This window comes from Alligator mississippiensis, chromosome 3 (genome assembly GCF_030867095.1).
Source record: "Alligator mississippiensis isolate rAllMis1 chromosome 3, rAllMis1, whole genome shotgun sequence".
NCBI classification, from domain to species: Eukaryota; Metazoa; Chordata; order Crocodylia; family Alligatoridae; genus Alligator; species Alligator mississippiensis.
In genome coordinates, this window is record NC_081826.1 from 94,122,459 (window position 1) to 94,143,563 (window position 21,105).

Genomic DNA, 21,105 nt, shown 5'->3' on the forward strand with positions numbered 1-21,105 from the left:
GCTTGGAATTATAGTTCCAAGTAATATAAGGTAACATATAAAGTAAATTTAGCTCCAAACATTCATGCCATATCAGAAGTTAAAATTGCATCAGAAATGAAGCCAGGGAAGAACTTGGGTTGTAAGCAGAACAAGGTTATTTTTAACATCTGATCCCTAATGACCAGCCAAAAATTAGTCCTTTGATAGTCCACTGTGTATGTGTTCAGGACATGTAAAATAGTTAGTAGCCTCATTCTTGTACCAGAGACCCTGTTTTTGTTCTGAACTTGTAGAGTGCCCAGACAGCAGGTGTTGGTCCATGTCTAGAAGTCCAAGCTCTAGTCATACAAAATAAACAACAAATAACAGTAATTAGTCCAAAATAATTTCATTCTATGCCAATTTAAAAACATATCCAATATCTCCCTTTGGAAGAGAGATACTATACTGCCTCTCCCAGGCCCAAAATATTGTTGCTTTGTGGTAATTATATGTTTGAAATATAATAGAGAGAGAGCAGACAAGAAAATTTGGACACAAAAATCTAGTGCTACTTCAGTTACCCTTACTGACTCCCTTTCTGGAATCTTAGATTGCTGTCCTGCTTACAAGAAAGTTATGATTTTATTTGCAGCTATGAGCAGAAATCATGCTTGCTTTGTTCCTGCTTTTAACATTGAGGAAGATGGACTATTTCCTGCAGGCCTCAATTCACTGAAGACATAGACATGTATTTAGTTGCTTTGCAGAACACAGAACAATTTAAACAAATGGTTATGTTAAGTGTTTTGCTGAATCCAGGTCATACCTTCTGTATTTTTAGCCGTCAGAACGTGTACTGTTTATGCTCTTTAAAGGCTAATCTGCAACTGAGATTTCAAACAGACTTTGTGACTTATCATATGTATGATTTCATAAAGAATTATAATGTCAACAGTCAGCCAAACAACTGACTGATTTTTTTCTGTGTGTTTCCTGTTTCTTCTATTTATATCTTTATACGCATATAGTTTTATTCAGGTGAAGGGGCTGAAACTATAGCTTTATAACTACTTTTTATAAACAGAATAATAGTTCATTCAACATTTTAGTACCAGTATGCATTTTTATGTAGAGTGTTCAAAGAAAGTACTCTACATTATTTCTCACATAAAAAACTCAGATATTTATGGCCTCTATTATTTTACAAAAGGGAAATGAGTCATTTGGAAAAGAATAGGAACATTTAGTATAAATTCCTAAACCTTGAGTATTAACACTGTGGCCGTGTCCACAGGAGCATGGACGTTTGGTTTCCCAGGGACAACTAGTGGCAGCACACCTTGTATCACTGCTAGTAGTCCCCACAGAGCATCTGTGTCATGTACCCTCTGGTGCATGGCAGGTTACCCCAGGTGGGGTAGGGGAGGCTGGCCACGGCAGCCTTACCTGGGGTCTTGGGGGCCTCCTGAGGCTGAGGCAGTGGTGCTCCTGCCAGCCGCCCAGGCTCTGGTTTTGAGCGGTGTGCACAGCCCCTGCGGGCACCACTCAGCTTTTTTTTTCCATAGGATTTTTGATCCCTGGCAATCCCCCTTGCAGCACGGAGAACAGCTGAATGTGTGGTATGTGCTCATCTGGACGGAGCCTGTGGGTGCATCTACACATGCAGTTAGTATGTAGCAATAGATTCAGGCATGATTCGCACAAGGGTTTTTCTCTCAGTCTCAGTGTTTACATGTGCAGCTGGGACCACAGAGCATTGAGCCAGGGCAGAACAGACCCAGGCTAGCAGAGAGCCCGGTGGGTCAGCCTGCCAGCCCGGGGCTGCTCCATCCAAGCTCAAGGCTAGCCCCACACTGTAGCACTCTGATGTCCCACGCAGCCCTGGTCACCTTCTATACATGTGTTTCAGCGCATGTAACTACTCTGCTATAGCATAGTACTTTTCCCAGACAGTAGTATCCTACAGCTGAGTTAATTAATTTACTGTGCCCTAATACAGATATCCATGTAGATGGTAATGCTTTACTGAGGAGCTAATTAGATGTATAAATGCACCCTATATTTCTTTACTTTGTCCTTTGCTTTCAGTTGTGATCTCCCTTTCCATAAATACCTGGTGGTATGTTGTTAAAATTTGAATTTGCTGGCTCAGCTGTCTTATAATAACCCAGATGTTTCTCTCATTTTTTTCCTTTCAAAACACTTAGTGTCTATCAAGTAGTGGTTGAAGAAGAGCGCCCTCGAAGGACAAAGAAGACCACAGAAATCCTGAAATGCTACCCAGTACCCATTCATTTCCAAAATGCGTCACTTCTGAACTCTCAGTACTACTTTGCTGCAGAATTTCCAGCCAACGGTCTTCAAGCTGCTCAGCCTTTTACTATTGGTGATAACAAAACCTATAGTGGTTTCTGGAACACTCCTCTTCTCCCTCATAAAAGCTACAGCATTTATTTCCAAGCTGCTAGCAGAGCCAATGCGGTAAGTCTTATGACAGGTGTAGTTTTATGTGATATTAGTATGTAAGTAGATCAGTGGTACTGGATAACGTGATGTCCAATTTAGTTGCTAATGAGAAAATGAAGAAACCATGAAATTTAACAGATTGAGGTTTAAAAATAACAGTTTTCCTAACACAGCAGTGCATAATGATTAAGGGTTACAGAAAAAGGGAGGGAGGGAAAATAGCACTTGTTTCTCAATGGTGACTAAGTCTGACAACACATCGCTGCCAGCATTATTGCCATTCTGCTTTATTTTTGTTCCTCAGTAATACCTCTGAGAACCCTGTGATTCTGTCTGACTGCTCCTTTCCCTTTCTGTTTTTTAAGAGGGAAATGGTGTGGCTACTTTGGTTAAGCTTAAGCCAAACTTGATTTTGGCTTTATAGTATCTTTCTTCTTGGCCTGTCTGATCTCATTACACTGCTTTGCAACAGCTTAAACTCCCATTTTCACATTTGTTTGTCTTGACTGAATTAGAACTATCCTGTGTCCTCCCCACTCCCCAGACAGTACAAGAAAAATAAGTAGATACAACTGAAATGAAAAGTGTGTAAAAAGGTTGTTGCAGATCACGTTTCATCTGACTGATTCTTCCTAGAATTGTTTTCCATTTCCTGGGCAGACCTACTCAGAGCCCTTCAATTCCTGATAAGGTTTGGCTGTCTCCATTGACAGCTTGGAAATGTCTTCTGCCAGGTACCATAATGGCTCCTCTTTCACAGTGCACTGACAGTGCAGAAATGTGAAACACCATTGATTTCCCCCCCCCCCCAAAGTCTTTCTTAAATTGTCTAGTATGGTGCTTACTGTACTTATATATCTGTAAGAAAAAGAAAAATCTGCCAAGGTCAGTGAGCTGCCAAAGAAAAAAAAAATGCATCGTTTTGTATACAGTTATTTCAACATATAAAGGAGTTTTAAGTGAAGTATTTATGTTATGTGACCAAGTTTATTGGAGTTCACTTAGCCACAGTATCAAATTGTATTACAGTTGCTTAGGAAACTGTTAAACCTCTAATTAAACATACCAAATGGACATTTTCTTCAGATGTTATCAATACTTTAAAAAACAGAAACACAGATGACCTTCTTTGTTCAGAAATACAAGGAATGACCTTTTGCCTCTTTCTTTAACACAGGAAACCAAAATTGACTGTGTCAGGGTGGCCACAAAAGGTACGTTCATATTATGTCGTGTTTTCCAGATTTCACTCTGTTGACCTTTTTTCATACATTTTTTTTACAAACTTCCATAAATGTTTATCTTGCTAAAAAAGACACCTCTAAACCTGTAACAGTATTTTAAAATGAATCGTTTGCATATCTAGCTGAAATTAAGGAGCCTGTTTTTAAAAAAGAAGAAAAAAAGAAAAAAACATAAATTTATTATTTAATTTTGGTTGTCAACTTGAATCTTTTTTTATGTATTCTGTGGCTTTTTATATGATCTCACAATAAATATTTTTGACATTTTTACATATAATAGGCATATAAAAGTGCCAGTAGCAAAATATCTACTACCTGTTTATACATGGGTAATGAAAAAATATTCTTAATGCATAAGGGATTATCTTATTTTAATTGCCTTGTAAAATATAAATAGGGGAGGCAAGGTTCTTGCATTGATTGAGGTAGGCCAATTCTGTATCAAGGGGCATTGTACTACCGTGCAAGAGGCACAAGTTTGTAAAGAGGTAGCTGTAAACCTGATCCCCAAGTAGAAAAAAGATCAGGTGCATTGCTGAGGTGATGTGCTTTATCTTTAGAAATAGGAATTGCTTTTCTGTAGCCCCATTTCTTTAGCCTCTCTCCTTGATGACGGGAAGGAGGCCTGACCGAATGTGTTGCAATAGCTAATATTATTTAGCAATTAAAGGACAGTAAGAAGAAGGGTAACATTAGTTGTGGTAGGAACAGATGGCAGTACTTCTGTTTTGGGTGCCTTATGAGACCTTGCAAGAAAAAATAATTCTGTTGTTTAGGGCTCAGACACATCATATATCAAATGACTGAACATAACCTGATGTGGCTTAGTCCAATGAAACATATTGATCCCAGTGCAGACCAAATATGTATTTGCAGACCAAAGATTTCACTTTTCAGCAGCAAGTACTACAGGCATCTATTTTTATGATATCTAAATGAAATGGCTGAGAATCTTATTCTTTCAAAGTAAATGAAAGCTAGGGCTTGGCTCCTTTTATTCATGTCTAGAAGTTTAAAATGAGGATGGGCTGCTCCTAGCCCTTAACTGTGACAAATAGATTTTTTGTGACTCCTTGGAACTAGTTCCTAACTCTCTAGAAATGAGGACAGTGTCCCTATTTTCAACTTGTTAAACTATTGCTTACTAAATAATAGCAAATTTGCAGTGCTTTCACAATAGGGCAATGAAATTGAGGAGAAGAGACTAATTTAATTCAAAGCAAAATACTACATCATTCTCAAGTGGCATAAATGAGTCCAGCAACTGATTAATTTACCCCACAAATTATGATAAATGATTAGATGAATGTGTTTTCATTACTTAACCAGTTTTTAAATTATTTGGAGATTTGTGTTTTTAATCACTAATGGATATTCAACCACTTGGATCACTCGATTGACTCGATATTCTTCACCCTCTTATTTTGAGAAGAGAGGGTTACGTAGCTTCCATAGCAACAGGCCATTTCAGAGTAACTTGCTTGATGAAGTGGGTGTTGGAAATGTAGCTTGTGTTTGAAACTGTTAATTTCAGTACACTTCATGTTTTAAAAACATATTTGTGAGAAATTTATGTAGGGTTGGGTATTTGACCAGTCAAATAAAAGTCACTCAATTGACCAGTAACATATTGGTAAAAATTATTTTTAAAATTGCCAACAGGTCCAAATAATACACAGAAAAAGAAAGCACAAATTTTCCATTAAGAAAGTCTTCTGTAGGTTTTTTTTTTAATATCTGGGGCTGACTGTCCTATAAACAGTGTGTTAAACATCTTGGCATTTTCTGGCAGCTCCAGATCTAAATCCATCCACTGTCTGGCTGCCTCGCATAACCTCCCATAAAAACTGGATGGATCCTCCTTCGGACCCTGCTGCACTTTATACAATTTAGACAAATTTTTTTGCTTGGGGATAGCCTCCCGGAGAGCAGCCAGCACAAACTCCTGATACAGCTCTAACTCCTTCCGGCCCCCTCGGGTGTTGGGATCCCAGTCTTGATTTTTCTTAGGTCAAAGTTCATCTACATCACTGGCTGGGTGACGCTGCTGTGCTATCGTGCGTGCTTTCTCTAAGACCAGCCTCTTTTCTTCTGGAGTCAGAAGAGCGGCCAGTAAGGCCTGAATATCTATCCAGTTTGGTTGGTGGGTGAGGAAAATAGTAGAGAACAACTGGGCCATTGCCTCCGGATTTTGGCGATATTGGCCCACGGACTGTTTCCAATTTATCAAGTCTGCCGTGCTGAATGGCACATGGACAAAAACTGGTCCACTCTCAGGACCCACCGCTTGTTGTAAAGGGGCCTGAACTACTGGTTGGGCCCCTGATCGTAAGCGACTCACCACAGGGCTAAACGCCCCATCTTCTACAGTCCTTTCTAGCACCAGATTGCTACCACCCGCATCTGCCGGACCCGGGGACGGCAACCCAAGGCTGTCAGGGGAGGTGGGGGACGACGGACTGGACGAGCCAGCTGGGAGCCCCTGACGAGCCGTTACAGGTGCAGTGAAAGTCCCCTGTGGTGACGCATGGCTCACAGGATGAGACGGGGGAGCCATGGGAGCAATTAGCAACTGCACGTCTTCCTCCTCCGGCTCCTTTGGACATACTGTGGTGACCCCCCGTAAAGCCATTACGCCACTTCCCCTAAATATCCCACACAACTTCTGTGTAACCTCATCCCTATACAAAGTCAGATATGCCTCTACATAAAGCATCTCATCCCACTTCCCTTGGCGCCTACAAAACAACTGTAACTGCAAGATTGTGTTATAATCCAAAGACCCATTCTCCAGCCAGGCTGCACCATCCGCAAGTTGGTACTGTGGCCAACATGTATTGCAATACCGAATCATCTGTTGTTTTGTCATAGGGTCACTTCCAAACTTTGGCCAATTTTTTAAAATGCATCCTAAGGGACTGCAGGGTGGAATCTTAGACTGGTTACTTTCCATTATCCAACTACCGGACGGCGACCGCCGCTCAGCCTCAGAACCAAACTGATTAAAGGGAGTTCACGGGGCTGCCACCCGATCTCACTCGCCTAGGGCGTCTACATGGTTGGAACTTTCAAAGCCGTCTCTTTCCCAACCTGCCCAAAATATGGAAAGAAGTACTCACCAGTCCGTTGAAACCTCCCTCGCCCCACCTGATTAAGTTGGTCCTTTGAGCGTTGCGCCGTTGTGCCCCTCCCCAACTCCGTCAGGCAGCCAGGAGACGGTCAGACCTCCGATGAATAAGGTCGGTGGTGCCTGGCCCTCGCGCTGTCCACAGTTGTTGCCGGAGGCGAAGAGGTGGACCGGGCAAGGCAGTCAGCTAGGGTCCCATCTGGGTCGCCAGAAATTGTTGTCTCCAAAGGACAGTGAGTTCGTGCCCAGTGCGCTTGTGCCAATAAACACACAGGGGTGAAGGATCCAACTTAATCTTTATTTCTGCGCAGAAAGTGGTGCTTGGCAATCGTTCGCAAAGCAAGCACCCACACCCCAGTGGGCGTCTGCTTTATATAGCTACGTAACAGGTTAAACTTGCTGGTGTGATGAAATGTATAGCAAGCCCAGCAAGTAACCCCCCTTCCAGCTCCCCCCCAAGTAACCCCCCTTTCAGCTCCGGAACTTTGTTGATACAGCTTTCTTTCGAACAAGGCCAGCAATTAAACAACTAAACAACAAGCAATCTCCCCCAGCCTAAACAACCTAATCTATGCCCTTGGTTAGATAAAATACTTTTTTAAAACATACAAAGCTGTTCCCAAAATAAAAAATACATAGCAAAAGTTCAGAGATATTCATCAGTTCTGTCAAGAAAACTGCAAAAAATGTAGTTTTTTTGTAAAATTGCTATAATCTTTGACCAGTCAAAAATATGCAGTCAATTGACCAGCTTGCCAACTCTTATTTTATGTCTTTGTCAAGCTTGTTACATTGTAAGAGAGCCTCTTGCGAGGACTTGGAAACAAGAGTTCCCCTCAGTGTGCCTTGGAATCCTAAAGTTGCAGAACTTTATCAAGTGCTTCTATAAAGCGTCGGGTACCATGTAAACGAACTTTGGAGACACAGCAGAGGCAAACTGCTTTTACTAATAGTTCAAAATGAATTGGAAACTATAGTATATATTTTAACTTGTAGGGGATTGTTCCTGGACTTAGTAAAATTGTATGAAGAGGACTGTTTCCCCCAGCCCTTGACTCTCTACACAAAGGCTTAGGAGAACAGCAGGAGCATGGGAGGATTCCCAGCACACACAGCAGCAGACCCGGAAGTGGACCAAAAGCACTTTCAGTCCACTTCTGAGTCCGCCAGGGAGCAGGGCCCCTGGGCCCTGGCTTGGTGACTGGTGCCTCCTGGGTCTGAGGGTGCTCCCAGGGTCCCTCCGTGGCTGATCACTGAGCTGGGGGGATGTGGGGGAGGCCCCCTGTGTGCTCAGTAGTGGACCCGGAAGTGGACCGGAATTACAATGTTCCTGTGGGATGCTCTATCCACCCCACCATTGCAGTGTTCATGAGCCATGCCTGGTGCCTTGACATATATAAAAAAACATTTAAAGCTGTCTATGGCCAAATCGCTGATTCTCTGAATCAGCATCATATCTTCAGATTTGGATTTGGCTGTATTGAATCAGGACAGTGATCTGAATCAACTAATTGAATCACTGTCCCTGATTCAGGCCGAATCCAAATCCAAATTGAATACAGCCCGTTTCGCACAGCCCTAGTAACAAGTATGTATTCAGTAGCTTTGCTTGATCAGAGCCAAATTGCTCTGTGTCTCACATAGTTTGGTATCCTAAAGTTTACAGGCTTTCTGTTACAAAAGATATCCCTAACCTTGGTATACCCAAATGCATCCAAATGCAGATTAAGTACATTTTTTTAAAAAATTCTCAATTCATAACCGTTTCAGAATAATACTAGTGTGTTCCAGCTGCCAACCTCAAAACTAAAGCCATTATTAAATGTGAATCTTAAAGTGTTACCAATTGCTAAAATCAAGAGCAAAACCTTATAAAAGAGAATAAGGCAAAATATCGTGTTTATTGATTACATGAAGCAGATACATAAGTTTGGACACACCAGTCATGCAAACAGACACACACAAGCATACAGACAAAACCACTCCAGTAAGATGTTATAGTTACCAGCAGAGGTTGCTCGATGTTAGCACTGGGTGGCCAGCCCAGGCTCATTGAGGATGATGGGAGTGGGGGTGAACAGATGCTCCTGTGCTTCAGGAGATTGCAGAGAGTGGATTCCCCATCTCAGCATTGTTGAATCCCACTTTTATTATAGGGATTTTTAAGTCTGTGTTCAGCACCGGGGTTTTTCCGTTCTCAGTTCTCATCTAGATGTTGTTTCTCATCCGTCTTCTTGTTATCTCAACTTTAGGTCATTCCAGTAAAGTTGGTATCTCAGCCTTCAAGCATTGTATAGATCAAATGGTAGGATATGCAGAATTCTTTCTTCTCACTATCTTCTTTTGCACCTGATCACAGAGGAGTTCTTCAGTCATCAATTAATTAGTCTAATTAGTTTACTGTCTGGTAACTCATACATTGGCACCTTGTTGCTTACACAAACAGTTATATCTTCTTTTACTTTCATGCAAAAATTCCCATTCTTTCACCATTCACCTTCTCACACAGACTCTTACATACACAGGGCATACAAAGTTCATTTACTCATGTCGAGCTAGAGATACAAAATTCAAGAAAATATAGACAAATAAAAGCAATAGGTAACAAAAATGTTAATACTAATGTTATTACTAAACACAATCTATTTTAATGCATAAACAAATTAAGCTAACATGTTTTGGCCTTGCATTTCATATTGCTATAATTACCTACATAAAAGAAATAATTTATCCAATGATGCACTACAAGAGATCATATAAAAATCCTAATAATTATTATAATGTAATTTTGCATATTTGAAGGGCTCAGTCCTGCTCCTGTTGGGTGCATCTAATGGGCAGTTTACTGAGGAGTTAACTAATTAGCTCAGGAGTAAAGTGTCACTGTCTACACATGCACTGGTATTACAGTGCAGTAAATTAATTAACTCTACCGTAAGATAATACTGTCGGGGACAGAACTGTCTTACAGCAGAGTAAGTAACTACACTTAAATGCGCATGTAGATGGTGATCAGCTGACTGGGGCACAAGGGTGCTAAAGTGTTGGGGCTGCTTGCTGCCTAGCCAAATGGCTCTAGGTTCTGTACCCTTGTTCTCCAGCCAGTCCCAATACCGCCACCTAGAGTGTAGGGCTGACCCCCCATATTCCCTGCCAGCCCTGGGCTGGTCTGCCCCAGCTCAAACTGATGCAGTCCTGGGTGCATGTGTAGATGCTGCACTTAGGAACAGTTAACTCCAGGGTGAAAAGTCTGGAGTTTATTGTGTCACATTAATTTCACATGTAGATGCACCCATTGAAGTAAAGGAAGTCTTTCCATTGCCTCCTTGGGCAGAAGGATAATTTCCTTCATACTTCTAATAGCCATATGATGTAGAGTGTTCTGATGTTTTAGAGTAAGCTTCTTTTACTTTTGTGAGTATTCAGTGTGCATACAAATGTATGGAGATAGGGCGTCCCGCTATTTGTGACAAAACAGTTAAAGAAAAAAATCAGGCCACATTTTCATGCAGTTAACAATGGTTTTCATATTTTGCTTGACATGTAGCCTTCATATTTCTGTTCTTTCTCTAAGCTAAGTGATGGAAAAATCTCTGAAGATAAGGTTGAAAAACACACAAAAAATGCTAAGTTATACCTCTATAAATTTAGTAATGATTCTTGATTTATATTAAGAACATATTTCTTGATATGACTTATTACTGTCTGGATAGAACCCATCTTGGCATCTCCAAGGACACCAGTTCTCAAGAAAGAGATGTTATTATTCGAGCCTTACAACATTAGGAGGCTTTCATTAATTATGAGAAAGAAAGGGATATTATAACATTTTAAATCCAATAGCAACAGTACTCTAGCAGCTACTAACAACACTGTTTCACTGTTGCAGAGGGATATTTCAAAATATTATGCAGCAGCGGTTTTGAGTTTAATTGTCTGCAGATGGTAGATGATCTATTTTCCTCACTCGTTGCCACATTTCTAATAGCACCCAGGCTGTTCTATGTAAATTAGTGATCTTTCATATAATCCTATCCTTAATTTTCCAATATTTTTCTTTGCATCATTTTACAGCTGCATCATGTTGGATCTGACCTTTTAATTTTTTATATGTTTAATATGTATGTACCATAGTGCGTTTAACCATTTAAGGGCAGTCATAAAGCTGCTGACAAACAAAGAAACATGAGATTTCATTAACATGAACCACAGTAACGCTTACCTTTAACAGTCAACAGTTGGTACAGTCCAGCAAAAAACAGCCAAGAGACAACAAGCATATAGCCAGTTCTGTTTTTTGCTTTTCTGTGTCTTAGTGGGAAAATATAAACCTATTTAAAACCAATCTGGCAGAGAGTTGGGGATATGTTTAACCTGTAGCATGAAAAAAGATGTACATACTCAGTTAAACATTTGCATAGTGTTTGCCTGGGAAAAATTAGGATGTCAATAGAGAAGGTTCAAGTAAAAATATACATTAAGGGTGGCTGAAGAATATTCTACATGAAAATGATATTTTAAATAAATGTAGGGAAAATATACTGTGAACATTTTAAGTACCAATAAATAAATAAAATTGATATGAATTACTGTGCAGGATTAAATTTATAGAAATCTGAGCAAGCATTAAATTTTCTGGTTAAACTAAAAAGTTATAGCCAATAGAGCTAAGCCTCAGTCTCTTGTAACTTCAGATTCATTATTTCTAAGTAATGCACTTTGAATCCTTTTTCTGAATTAATATACAAAAGTCCATTAATATTAGAGTGACCAAACTAACAAACTAAAACAACTAGAGATGAAAAAAGGAACCTGTGTTTTTTTTCTTTTTTTCTTTTGTTTTGGGTTTTTGTTTGTTTATAAGAAGTTGAGACAATAAATATTGACCAAGATTCTCCTTGCTGGCCTAGCTTCAGTCTGGCTTTTTTTTCCTCATGCATGCTGACCTGGAAATCTTCCTTTGCCTTAGCTGCGATAATCGTGACTCAGCTTACAACACCATACATTCGCATCGCCCCTGCTGCAGGCGACGACCAACTAACAGGTCAGACATTCAAGTACAGAAAAATCATCTTGCCCATCTGTCTCATTTCTTTTGGCTAATTTTCCCTTCATAGTCTCTTCATTCTCTACTTATGGATGATTTTCCACGTTTAAGATTTTTTTTTTTTTGTTCGGCTTCCAAAGTTATTAAATTAAGTTGTGTGCTTGGCATCAAAATTTACACAGTCATATCCATGAATGTAAAATAAATCCACTGCATGTTTCCATCGTGTGTGTGTGATCTATGGAATGTTCCTTCAAGCCTAATGTTGTAAAGAAATGTAGCTGTTTTGGCCTTGCTGCGGCTGTAACATCTGCCAGGGTTCTGATATAAGTGTATAAATATATAGATATATATCTATATATCTATAGATATATAGATTATGCGTGAATCTATTTCTTTTTTCCTGAATTATTGGATTGAAGTATAGTGGTTATGTAGTTAATTGATTTGGGGGTCAGTGAGAGATGCTCTTACAAATTAGAAAAACAAACTAGTGTTACAAAAAAATATTTCAGACTGGGGGCTAGTAATATCTAACAGTATTTCAATGTGCATAAAATTAAAAATAAATAAAATAGAAAGAATGGTAATTGCATCATTTTTGGAAACTAGATATAAAACAAAAAAGCCTCTGACGTGACATACTGACAAATAAAAATACACAAAGCTATAAGTTTTTTAAAGGTAAATCACAAAATAAATTCAACACAAGTGAAATCATTATTAGGCTCTGGGTTGCTCAAAGGCTAGCTCAGAGTGTAGCTGAAAATCTTTATGAGCATGAGGAAATGATTCATTTTGTCATAAAATGAACATGTTCATAAAGCTTTTGAGGGATTTGGAACCCGTTGTATTCTCAAACAGAAGAAAAATGCATTAAATTCTTCAGAATCCAAGGTGAGTTTGTTGGAATATGCAGTAGAGGAAGTTAAATCTAGTCCATCAGTGTCCAGTGGGGTGATAAACCCATAGGCACCTCCAAAATTACCAGCATAATTACTTGGGAAGGATCCAAATGTTATTGTTGCAAAAAATAAAGTTCAAATGTTTGGCATCTGGATGCTGTTATTGTCTACCAGAGAGACAACTGAATGATTCAATATAGAGTAGAAGGACAAATGACACCATGGTTGTAATGCCAGGACAAGTTTTTTAGTGATAAACTGCAAACTTTTCACTAACAACTAAACTTTTTTACTGACATACATTTTACATAATGTAAATATAACACTATTGCTGTGCTGTGAACAAGGGCAGGTTCAGATTTAGGGTTTAAGACCAACCTTAGGAAAATATTATGCAGCAGTGGTTTTGAATTTAATTTTCTGCAGATGGTAGATGATCTATTTTCCTTACGTGTTGCCACATTTCTAATAGCACCCAGGCTATTCTAATAGCACTCACCACTGCAGCCTTAGCTCTGCTGGCCCTGTCTTTCTGTCCCACAGACCCATAACAGAAGACTACTGTTTGTCTACCAGAAACAGTGTTATATCAGGGACACAGCAAAAGCACATGGTTGGTGGAGGAGGGTCTACAGCAGTGATCATCAGCCAGGGTTATGGTGGCACCAAGAGTTGCCTTGAGATCCTTTTGAGGGTACTGCAGGGTACAACACAGTGCTAGCACTTTTAGGTATTTTACCATAACTTACAAGATAAATACAGCAAATTCAAATAGGAATCCATAGTTTAAAAACATTCTGACCTGTTGGGGACATTCTGAGCTCATTGCAACATAAAAAAAAAATCCTTCTAATATTTCTGTAGTCAAAAAAATGAGTGAAAACTATGAGCTGGCATTTGTTTCAAGTCTAAGGAGGGGATGCCTTGAGTCAAACCATATTGAGAACCACTGGTCTCAATAGGGCTACAAAGCCCTAAGAGAATATTTCTTATAGGGTGCTGCACTCCCATGCAGACACCAGATAGTGCTGCTCAGCTCTGTCTGTACTTCAGGCTTGCCCCGATGAGGGATCTTTGATCAAGCTCCAGTCACTTAGTGTTTTTATAGATGGCTCAGGTTTTTTTACAGACTTTATGGACAGGCATTTTTAGGGGTGTTTTTTATAGTTTGTCCTTAATGGACTGTTGGCAATGCTGAATAACACCTCCATCATAGTTTACCAACTATGGATACTTTTTTAAATAAAAGAAGCTAGTGACATATAAAACAGAAGTCTTTACTTAAATTAAGAGAACTGTGAAATGTATCTTCATATTATTTAATAAAATGTTAGCTGATTATCATGTTATCAGATCTGTTAAGGATAATGGAAATAATGTAGTTAAGTGAAGTAGCTATTGAAGAAATGCAAGTTTATTACTATTCTGGACCTTTCTAAAGCACTGTCGGCATGTATTTTTACAACTCAAATGTTCTGCTTTTTCTTTTTCTTTTTTTTTTAAATCCTGGAGAATAAAAGGAAAGCTTTTGAAGAGACAAGGAATGTCTCTTCCATTTTCTTAAAGTTCTTAAAGTTGTGATTTCTTTGGCATAGGATTCAAATAGTATATGAAAACTTCCTCTATTTTGAGAATTAAAAATGTTTATCAGCCTTTTAAAGAAAAAGATGGTATGTACCAGAACCTAAAGTGATATGCAGTAATAAATGATAATAGTGAACAGCTGTAGTGCAGTGGATATAACCTTATGTAACAAAGTATTTAATTTTTTTATTTCTCACTTGGTTTCTCACTGGATGATTTGTGGCAACAAAATGTTTACTCAAACCATCTTTGGAAATTGTCATAAATCTACTGTCTTTCAGATCTCTGACTTCTGTTTCCTTTTATTGCTCAGAAGTAATCTCTGCAGTGGGAGCAGAGAAATGAAATGATACCAGCATTTACAAATATTTTTCATAAAGTAATATCTGAAAATTGAATATTTTCTGATATTGTGCTGCAGAGCCAGTCCTTCCTACATTTCCTTTTAATTTCTGCGATCACCCATCCTGTTAGAAATTCAAAAGTGCGAGATGGAGAGACCAAAGGAGAAGCATCTGTTAGGTTCTCTTGAATAAATTAATTTCCAGTTGTTCTGGTGTGAGGAATAATGAGAGAGTAATAAACCCTTTGGCCCAGCTATAAACCCATTCTTTGGGCTCAACAAAGACACTTCTGTGACCCTAATGGAACAAATTTGTCACACTTCCTGCCTCCAGATGAATTGTGGCCCTCAATATAAAGAGGATTCTCATTACTGCAGGAAGTGGGACCATGTTTAATTTCCTCACTCAGACCTGAATACTCCCTTAGACAAGTGTTGCCCAACCTTTTGGCCCTGTGAGCCAGCTGAATGGTTCGGGTCCATGGACCTAATCTGGTGTCCGGCCCTGGTCCCACACACTGTATCACTCCCGTGGCCTCAGGCCAGTGAGCTGGTTCAGACCCAAAACCCATGGGCCAGATGGTAGTCCTGGCCCTCTATGGCAGATCATGCCAAGCCTCATGTGCCAGATCAGGTCTGCAGCCCCAAGCACCAGATCATGACAGTCTGTAGCCCAGGGGTGGACAGTTATTTGAGCTGGAGAGCCACTTAATAAGTTTTGATAATTTTGCACGCGCGCACACACACACACACACATACATGTACATGCATATATACACACAGTCATGTGCAGACACACGTGCATGTGCAGACACACAAACACATACATGCAGACATGTAAACAAACATACACAAGCTCCCCACAGCTCTCCCTGAACCCCAATGTGGCCCGAAGCAGCATGCAGGAACACAAGTGTAGCACCAGCCTGGCCTGGCCACATGCCAAGGGCTTGGGGTCGGGGAATGGGTGCAGGGAGAAGAGAACCAAGAACTATGGGTTATTTAGGCCTAGCTGGGCTGGTGCCATGTTGTGTTCCCGCATTCTCCCCACACCTTGTCTGCTGACCTGAGTCCCCAGCATGCAGCTGGGCCTGTCTGGTGCCATGCCATGTTCTTGCATGCTGCTTTGGACCATGTGGGTGCAGCTGAAGCAGCTGGCATGGCTCCTACCTGATTTGGCCACATACTGGGGACTTGGGGTCAGGTGAGAGTCATGCTGGGGTCAGGCAGGACCTGCTCCAGATCTGTCCATGTGGCATAATTGGAAGCAGTGCACAGAAACATGGCATTGCACTGTTAGCAGTACCTGCACCCCTACCAGGCCTCGTTCCAGCCCGGGCTGGTGCAGCCTGGATAACCTGCAGCTCCTGTCCCTCTTTCCCTTGTACTCCCTTCACCACCAGTGGGGAGAACCATACCTGAGCTTTAACTCTTACTGGGGTCTGGGCTGTCTGGTCTGAGAATGGCTGCAGTGCCAGAGGTATGTACAACCTAGCTGGGCAGAAGCCTGGCCAGAAGTTCAGCACCCCCTGCTTTGGAGCATACACAGTGGGCTGAGGGGCAGGGCAGGCCAGTCCAGGCCAGGGAGGGGAGTGGCTGCCTGGCCACTGTAGCCAGAGCTGCTGCTGATCCCGTAGCTGGCTACGGCCTGGGGAAGGTAGAAGAGCAAGAGGCACCGAAAGCCAGGGCAACTGCGGGTCAGATACAGTTCTCCAGAGGAGTAGCTGCAGGCCAAAGAGAATCATTTGTTGGGCTAGATCCAGTCCACAGGCTGTATTTTGTCCATTTCTGCCCTAGTTCCACATGCCAGATCGCACCCCAGCCTTGCATATCAGTGTCTCCTGGTCTCAGCCCTGTGCACCTGATGTTGCCCAACCCTGGCTCTGGCCCCATGCACCATATTATGCCACATTCCTACACCTGCATGCAGGGCCATGTCACCTGGCCTGCAGGCAGGGCTGTCCCTGGGTGGGGGGTGAATTGGGGCGACTGCCCCAGGCCCCGCGCTGTGGGAGGCTCCGTGGAGCCAATGGTGATGGCAGCTTCTTTGCGTCTGGGATCAGAGTGGGGGCAGGGCCCTGTATGGGCTGATTTGCCCCGGGCCCCACACCCTGCTCGGGTCACCTCTGCCTTCAGGGCTTGGCCACTGCAACAGAAAAGCAGTGGCCACCACTTCTCTGCCACCAAATTTCCAAACCAGAAGGGAGCCCAATCCGACCCAAAAGTTATTTTTGTTTCATTTAGCATTTTAGCATTTGAGGGAAGATTTCTGTTTGGTTTCTAAATGGAGGGTCTGGAGAAATGCTTCACCCATAGCTAAAATGTAAAATGTGTCTGCATTCCTAAACACTGGTAGTGTTTTCTGTTATTCTTCATCTAAACCCACCCTATTCCTGATATCCCATCAGCAACCCATTCTGAACTTCAGTGATGTCACACTTATATGACAAACCTTCATCCTACAGTTAATGAGCCTCACATCATTAGTTTCACAAAGTATTTCATCTCCTCTCCCTTCCTGTATACCAAGTAAAAGGATTGCCAACTGTAGGAGCAACCCCAGTTCACCTTAAATACCTGGACACATTGTCCCTTAAATGTTTAGACACAGCAGGAAGTAGGAGTTTTCCTTCAGTTGCTAAGTGCATTGAGTCTAAGGAAAAACAGATTTCTCCAGTCATGGATCAGTCTTTACTGCAGAGGCAGAGCTACTGCCAATCTAGCAGCAACTGTGACAGGGTTAACACTGTAGCTCTGACCCCAAATTATGAACTTGGTCATTCCCTCTCTGGGCTGGCAGGGAGGGAAGTGGGGCAATAATTGTAGCTGCCATCCGTATTTCCATTACTCTGTCCAAGCACAGAAGATCAGCTTCTTGACTTAAGACATACATCCCAATGTTGGAGGGCTGATTTTGGGAGGAAAGGCACATGGGGTGCCTATACACATGCAGTGAGACTGTTCCAATGTGCCGTAATTACAGCTCATTGGAGCAGACTTGATTAACTGAGTCTGCTAGAGTGTGGCAATTACCGTGCTCCAGCAAACTCCAGTGTCACATGTATCGGCATCCCAATGCTGAAAAATGGCGGAATCACTTTAAAACTTGTTCTATGAGCTTTAGTTAAAGTGCCTCTGCTGCCATTTTTCAGTGCAGGGATGCTGATACACATGATTCATAGATTTATAGATGCTAGGGTTGTAAGGGACCTCAATACATCATTGAGTCCGACCCCCTGCCTAGGCAGGAAAGAGTGCTGGGGTCATGACCACAGCCAATACCTATCCAGCCTTCTCTTAAAGGTAAGGGAGAGCACCACCTCCCTTGGAAGCCCATTCCAGATTTTGGCAACTCTTACTGTGAAGAAGTTTTTCCTGATGTCTAGCGTAAATCTGCTGTCTGTCAGTTTGTGACCATTGTTCCTTGTTACCCCAAGAGGTGCCCTGGTGAACAAAGCATCACCAATCCCTTGCTGTGTCCCCGTAATGAATTTGTAGGTGGACACAAGATCACCTCTCAGCCTTCTCTTGCGGAGGCTGAAGAGGTCCAGGTCCCTCAGTCTCTCCTCATAGGGCTTGTCCTGTAAGGCCCTAACCATACAAGTGGCTCTCCTCTGGACCCTCTTGAATCTATCAACATCTTTCTTGAAGTACAGCGCTCAAAACTGGACACAGTACTCCAACTGTGGTCTGACCAAAGCTGCATAGAAGGGAAGCAACACCTCCTTGCTTCTATTCGTCATGCATCTGCTGATGCATGATAAAGTGCGGTTAGCTTTGCTGATAATTTTGTCACACTGATACTCCAGGCACTTCAATTACAGCGGCTCCAAGATCCCCTCTAATTAACCCCAACCCCCAGATCCCATGTATAAACGCCCTTCTTGTCGGTAAGTAAATATGATAGTACCGCATAACATGTTGCTGAGGCAGCTGTGCAGTTTTGATAACTGAAAAGGATAATAGGCAGGAAAAGCTAACAACAATGATTAGTGGCTATGTTAATATCATTCATTTAATGATACAGTAACTAAAATGCTTCGGATTTTTTAAGAGTATCCCTAAAAAAGTTAATTTGAATTCTACATCATTCACCCATATGGGCAGAAGGATAGGAAGATTATTTAAATATATTGTATCAGTCTCTCATATCAATAAAATGGACTGCATAAACCTATAACACATTTTTTTTTACAGTCTGAATATTATGTTGCCCCAATTTTTAGTTTAGCCATCATGTGACTTCCATACTTGTGCTCACAGAAGCTTGTGGGTGAAGCCAGTATCATATTTATTTAACTACCTGATTGCACTGTATATTAAGTAGCTAGGTATCTAAATGATGTCAGTAGTAGTTATTTTCAACTTGGGAGCACAGAACGGAAGGGAACTTTTAAAATTCAAAAAAATAAATATGATATAATAGAATCTTGTTTTTCAATCACCTTTAACCAAAACTCCTTCACATGTAAATCTAGATTAAGTTCCTTTGATATGAATGTAATTCAGTTTTCTGAACCACCCTCTATAGGTTCAGATTAGTTGATGTCCTTAAAACATTTCTGACTAAAGGGCTTGCAATTTCAATGAGGGCTAAAGATGAAACAGCACAATATGTTATTAAACTTAGAAAAAAATCAAGGCCAATATGAAAAATGGGTCATCTGAAGGTTAGCATGCAGCAAGTTATTACATATGTTCTATATTAAAATAGACTAACTGAATTAGCCAGGCCTTAAAGGAGAGTGACCCTTGAATGTTTGTTTGCCACTGTAAGCAACTACATTGTGTTTCACTATTTTGTAAGACATTTCATTCAGTAGTTTCAGTTTAGCTATATTTGGTATTCATTGGACCCGTGCCTCATCCCCTCCCATCTGCATTCTGATGAAATAACATGCTTAGAATTATGATTACAAAGTTAATTCTTGAATTCATTTTCTTAATTGTTGAATTGTATCTGTCTACTTCGATAAAATATTTTCATTTGTGATTTAGTGGCACAGCCACTTCTGATCTAGATGTTGTTGAGACTGATTTCCAGAGAACGCACTTTGTTCCATCCATCTCCACCACTAATCATACATCCATCTGGAAAGATAATCTTTCTGTTATACAGTCTTCATAAAATGAAGCATCTATTATGATTCAAACACAAGCAAGATTATATCAGTGTTTGTGGAATTTCTTGACTGTGTGAAAACTAAGGTTTAAAAACAGAAAGAACAGAAAACAGTGATGTGATTAAAACTTATAATCATTTTTACCCAACATAATTTAAGGTCTAGATGAGCAGTATATTTTATAGCCATATTAAAAGTTGACATAAAAATAATCGCAATTCGCTACTCCTCCCTTACAAAATTATTGCCCTAATAAAATATAGAGATTTCTTTAACTGTGAGATTCAATACATGAGTGTTATTGGAGTATGCTGGGCCAAATAATGCTTGCTTTCCTTCCTGCATAAATCTGAATTAAATGCACTGAAGCCATTGACTGACTAAATTAAAACCAGGATTGATTCCCGCCCCCCCCCCCCCTAATATATATATATTCAATTTCAATTTAGTCAATCAATGGCTTCAGTGGAATTATTGTACCATTCATTGCACCACCATATATATATTTGGGGGTGGGAATCAGTGGGCTTACTCTGGGTTTAAATCAGTATTACTGACAACACAATTTGGCATTTTGTTTATTAGTACAAACAATAGCAGCGTGAATTTGAGAAGGCTTATTTTCCTGTTAATCTAGTTTATTGGACAGAACCTATTTAGTTTCTTTGCCAATATTTGTGGTCTCTGCTGTACAGCATAAATGTAATTTAACTATTATAAGTAAGGAATGGGCAGACATCCGAATTCATTTTTCTCCTTCCTGAATTGTATAACATTGATTTAGATGCATTCTGACATGATGAAATCTAAAGCACTGCTTTGGGTAAGTAGGAATCCATGATTTGTCGGTTGGCAAGATACCACTGTGTACAGTAACAAAAGTTGTGCACAGATGTTATGGCAGAATGAATACAACCATTTTAAGAGTTTATTCTTCTCTTGAAAATTCTATGTAGTGCCCAGTGGCATCAGTGGGAGTTATGCAGAATTAACATGGGGAGAGTGAACACCTTTTATTGTGTAATGTCAAAGTCACATACAGTGCCTCTGCAAACCCAAGAAATAGTGTGAGGAAGAATCTGACTACCCATTCTGAGATTGCAAGCCTGTTGTTATATTATGGCTCTAACATTTGTTATACTGGTAGTTCAAGGATTTTGATCCTCCCTGTTCAGCTGGACAGAATGTAAAGCGAGGAAAAAATTTTCTACTTTCTGCAACACCAGCCAAATGCATTCTAATGGGCTGGAGTGTCACTTGTGATTTATTGCCCTTTTTTGTTCTTTTATGTGTTGTATTTGT

At 40.6% G+C, this 21,105-nt stretch overlaps 1 protein-coding gene across 13 annotated transcripts in view; it reads left to right on the forward strand.

Moving 5' to 3' along the window:
• Window positions 1-21,105, forward strand: part of PTPRM (protein tyrosine phosphatase receptor type M) — a 725,043-nt gene that overhangs the window by 460,278 nt on the left and 243,660 nt on the right. For 9 of the 13 annotated variants that reach the window (XM_059724225.1, XM_059724226.1, XM_014606664.3 and 6 more), the window contains 3 exons: window positions 2,172-2,445; window positions 3,608-3,644; window positions 11,771-11,845. In XM_059724225.1, coding sequence (XP_059580208.1) covers window positions 2,172-2,445; window positions 3,608-3,644; window positions 11,771-11,845 — 386 coding nt within the window. The remainder of the gene's footprint in view (window positions 1-2,171; window positions 2,446-3,607; window positions 3,645-11,770; window positions 11,846-21,105) is intronic. The other 4 variants (XM_059724231.1, XM_059724232.1, XM_059724235.1 and 1 more) reach the window with 1 other exon arrangement.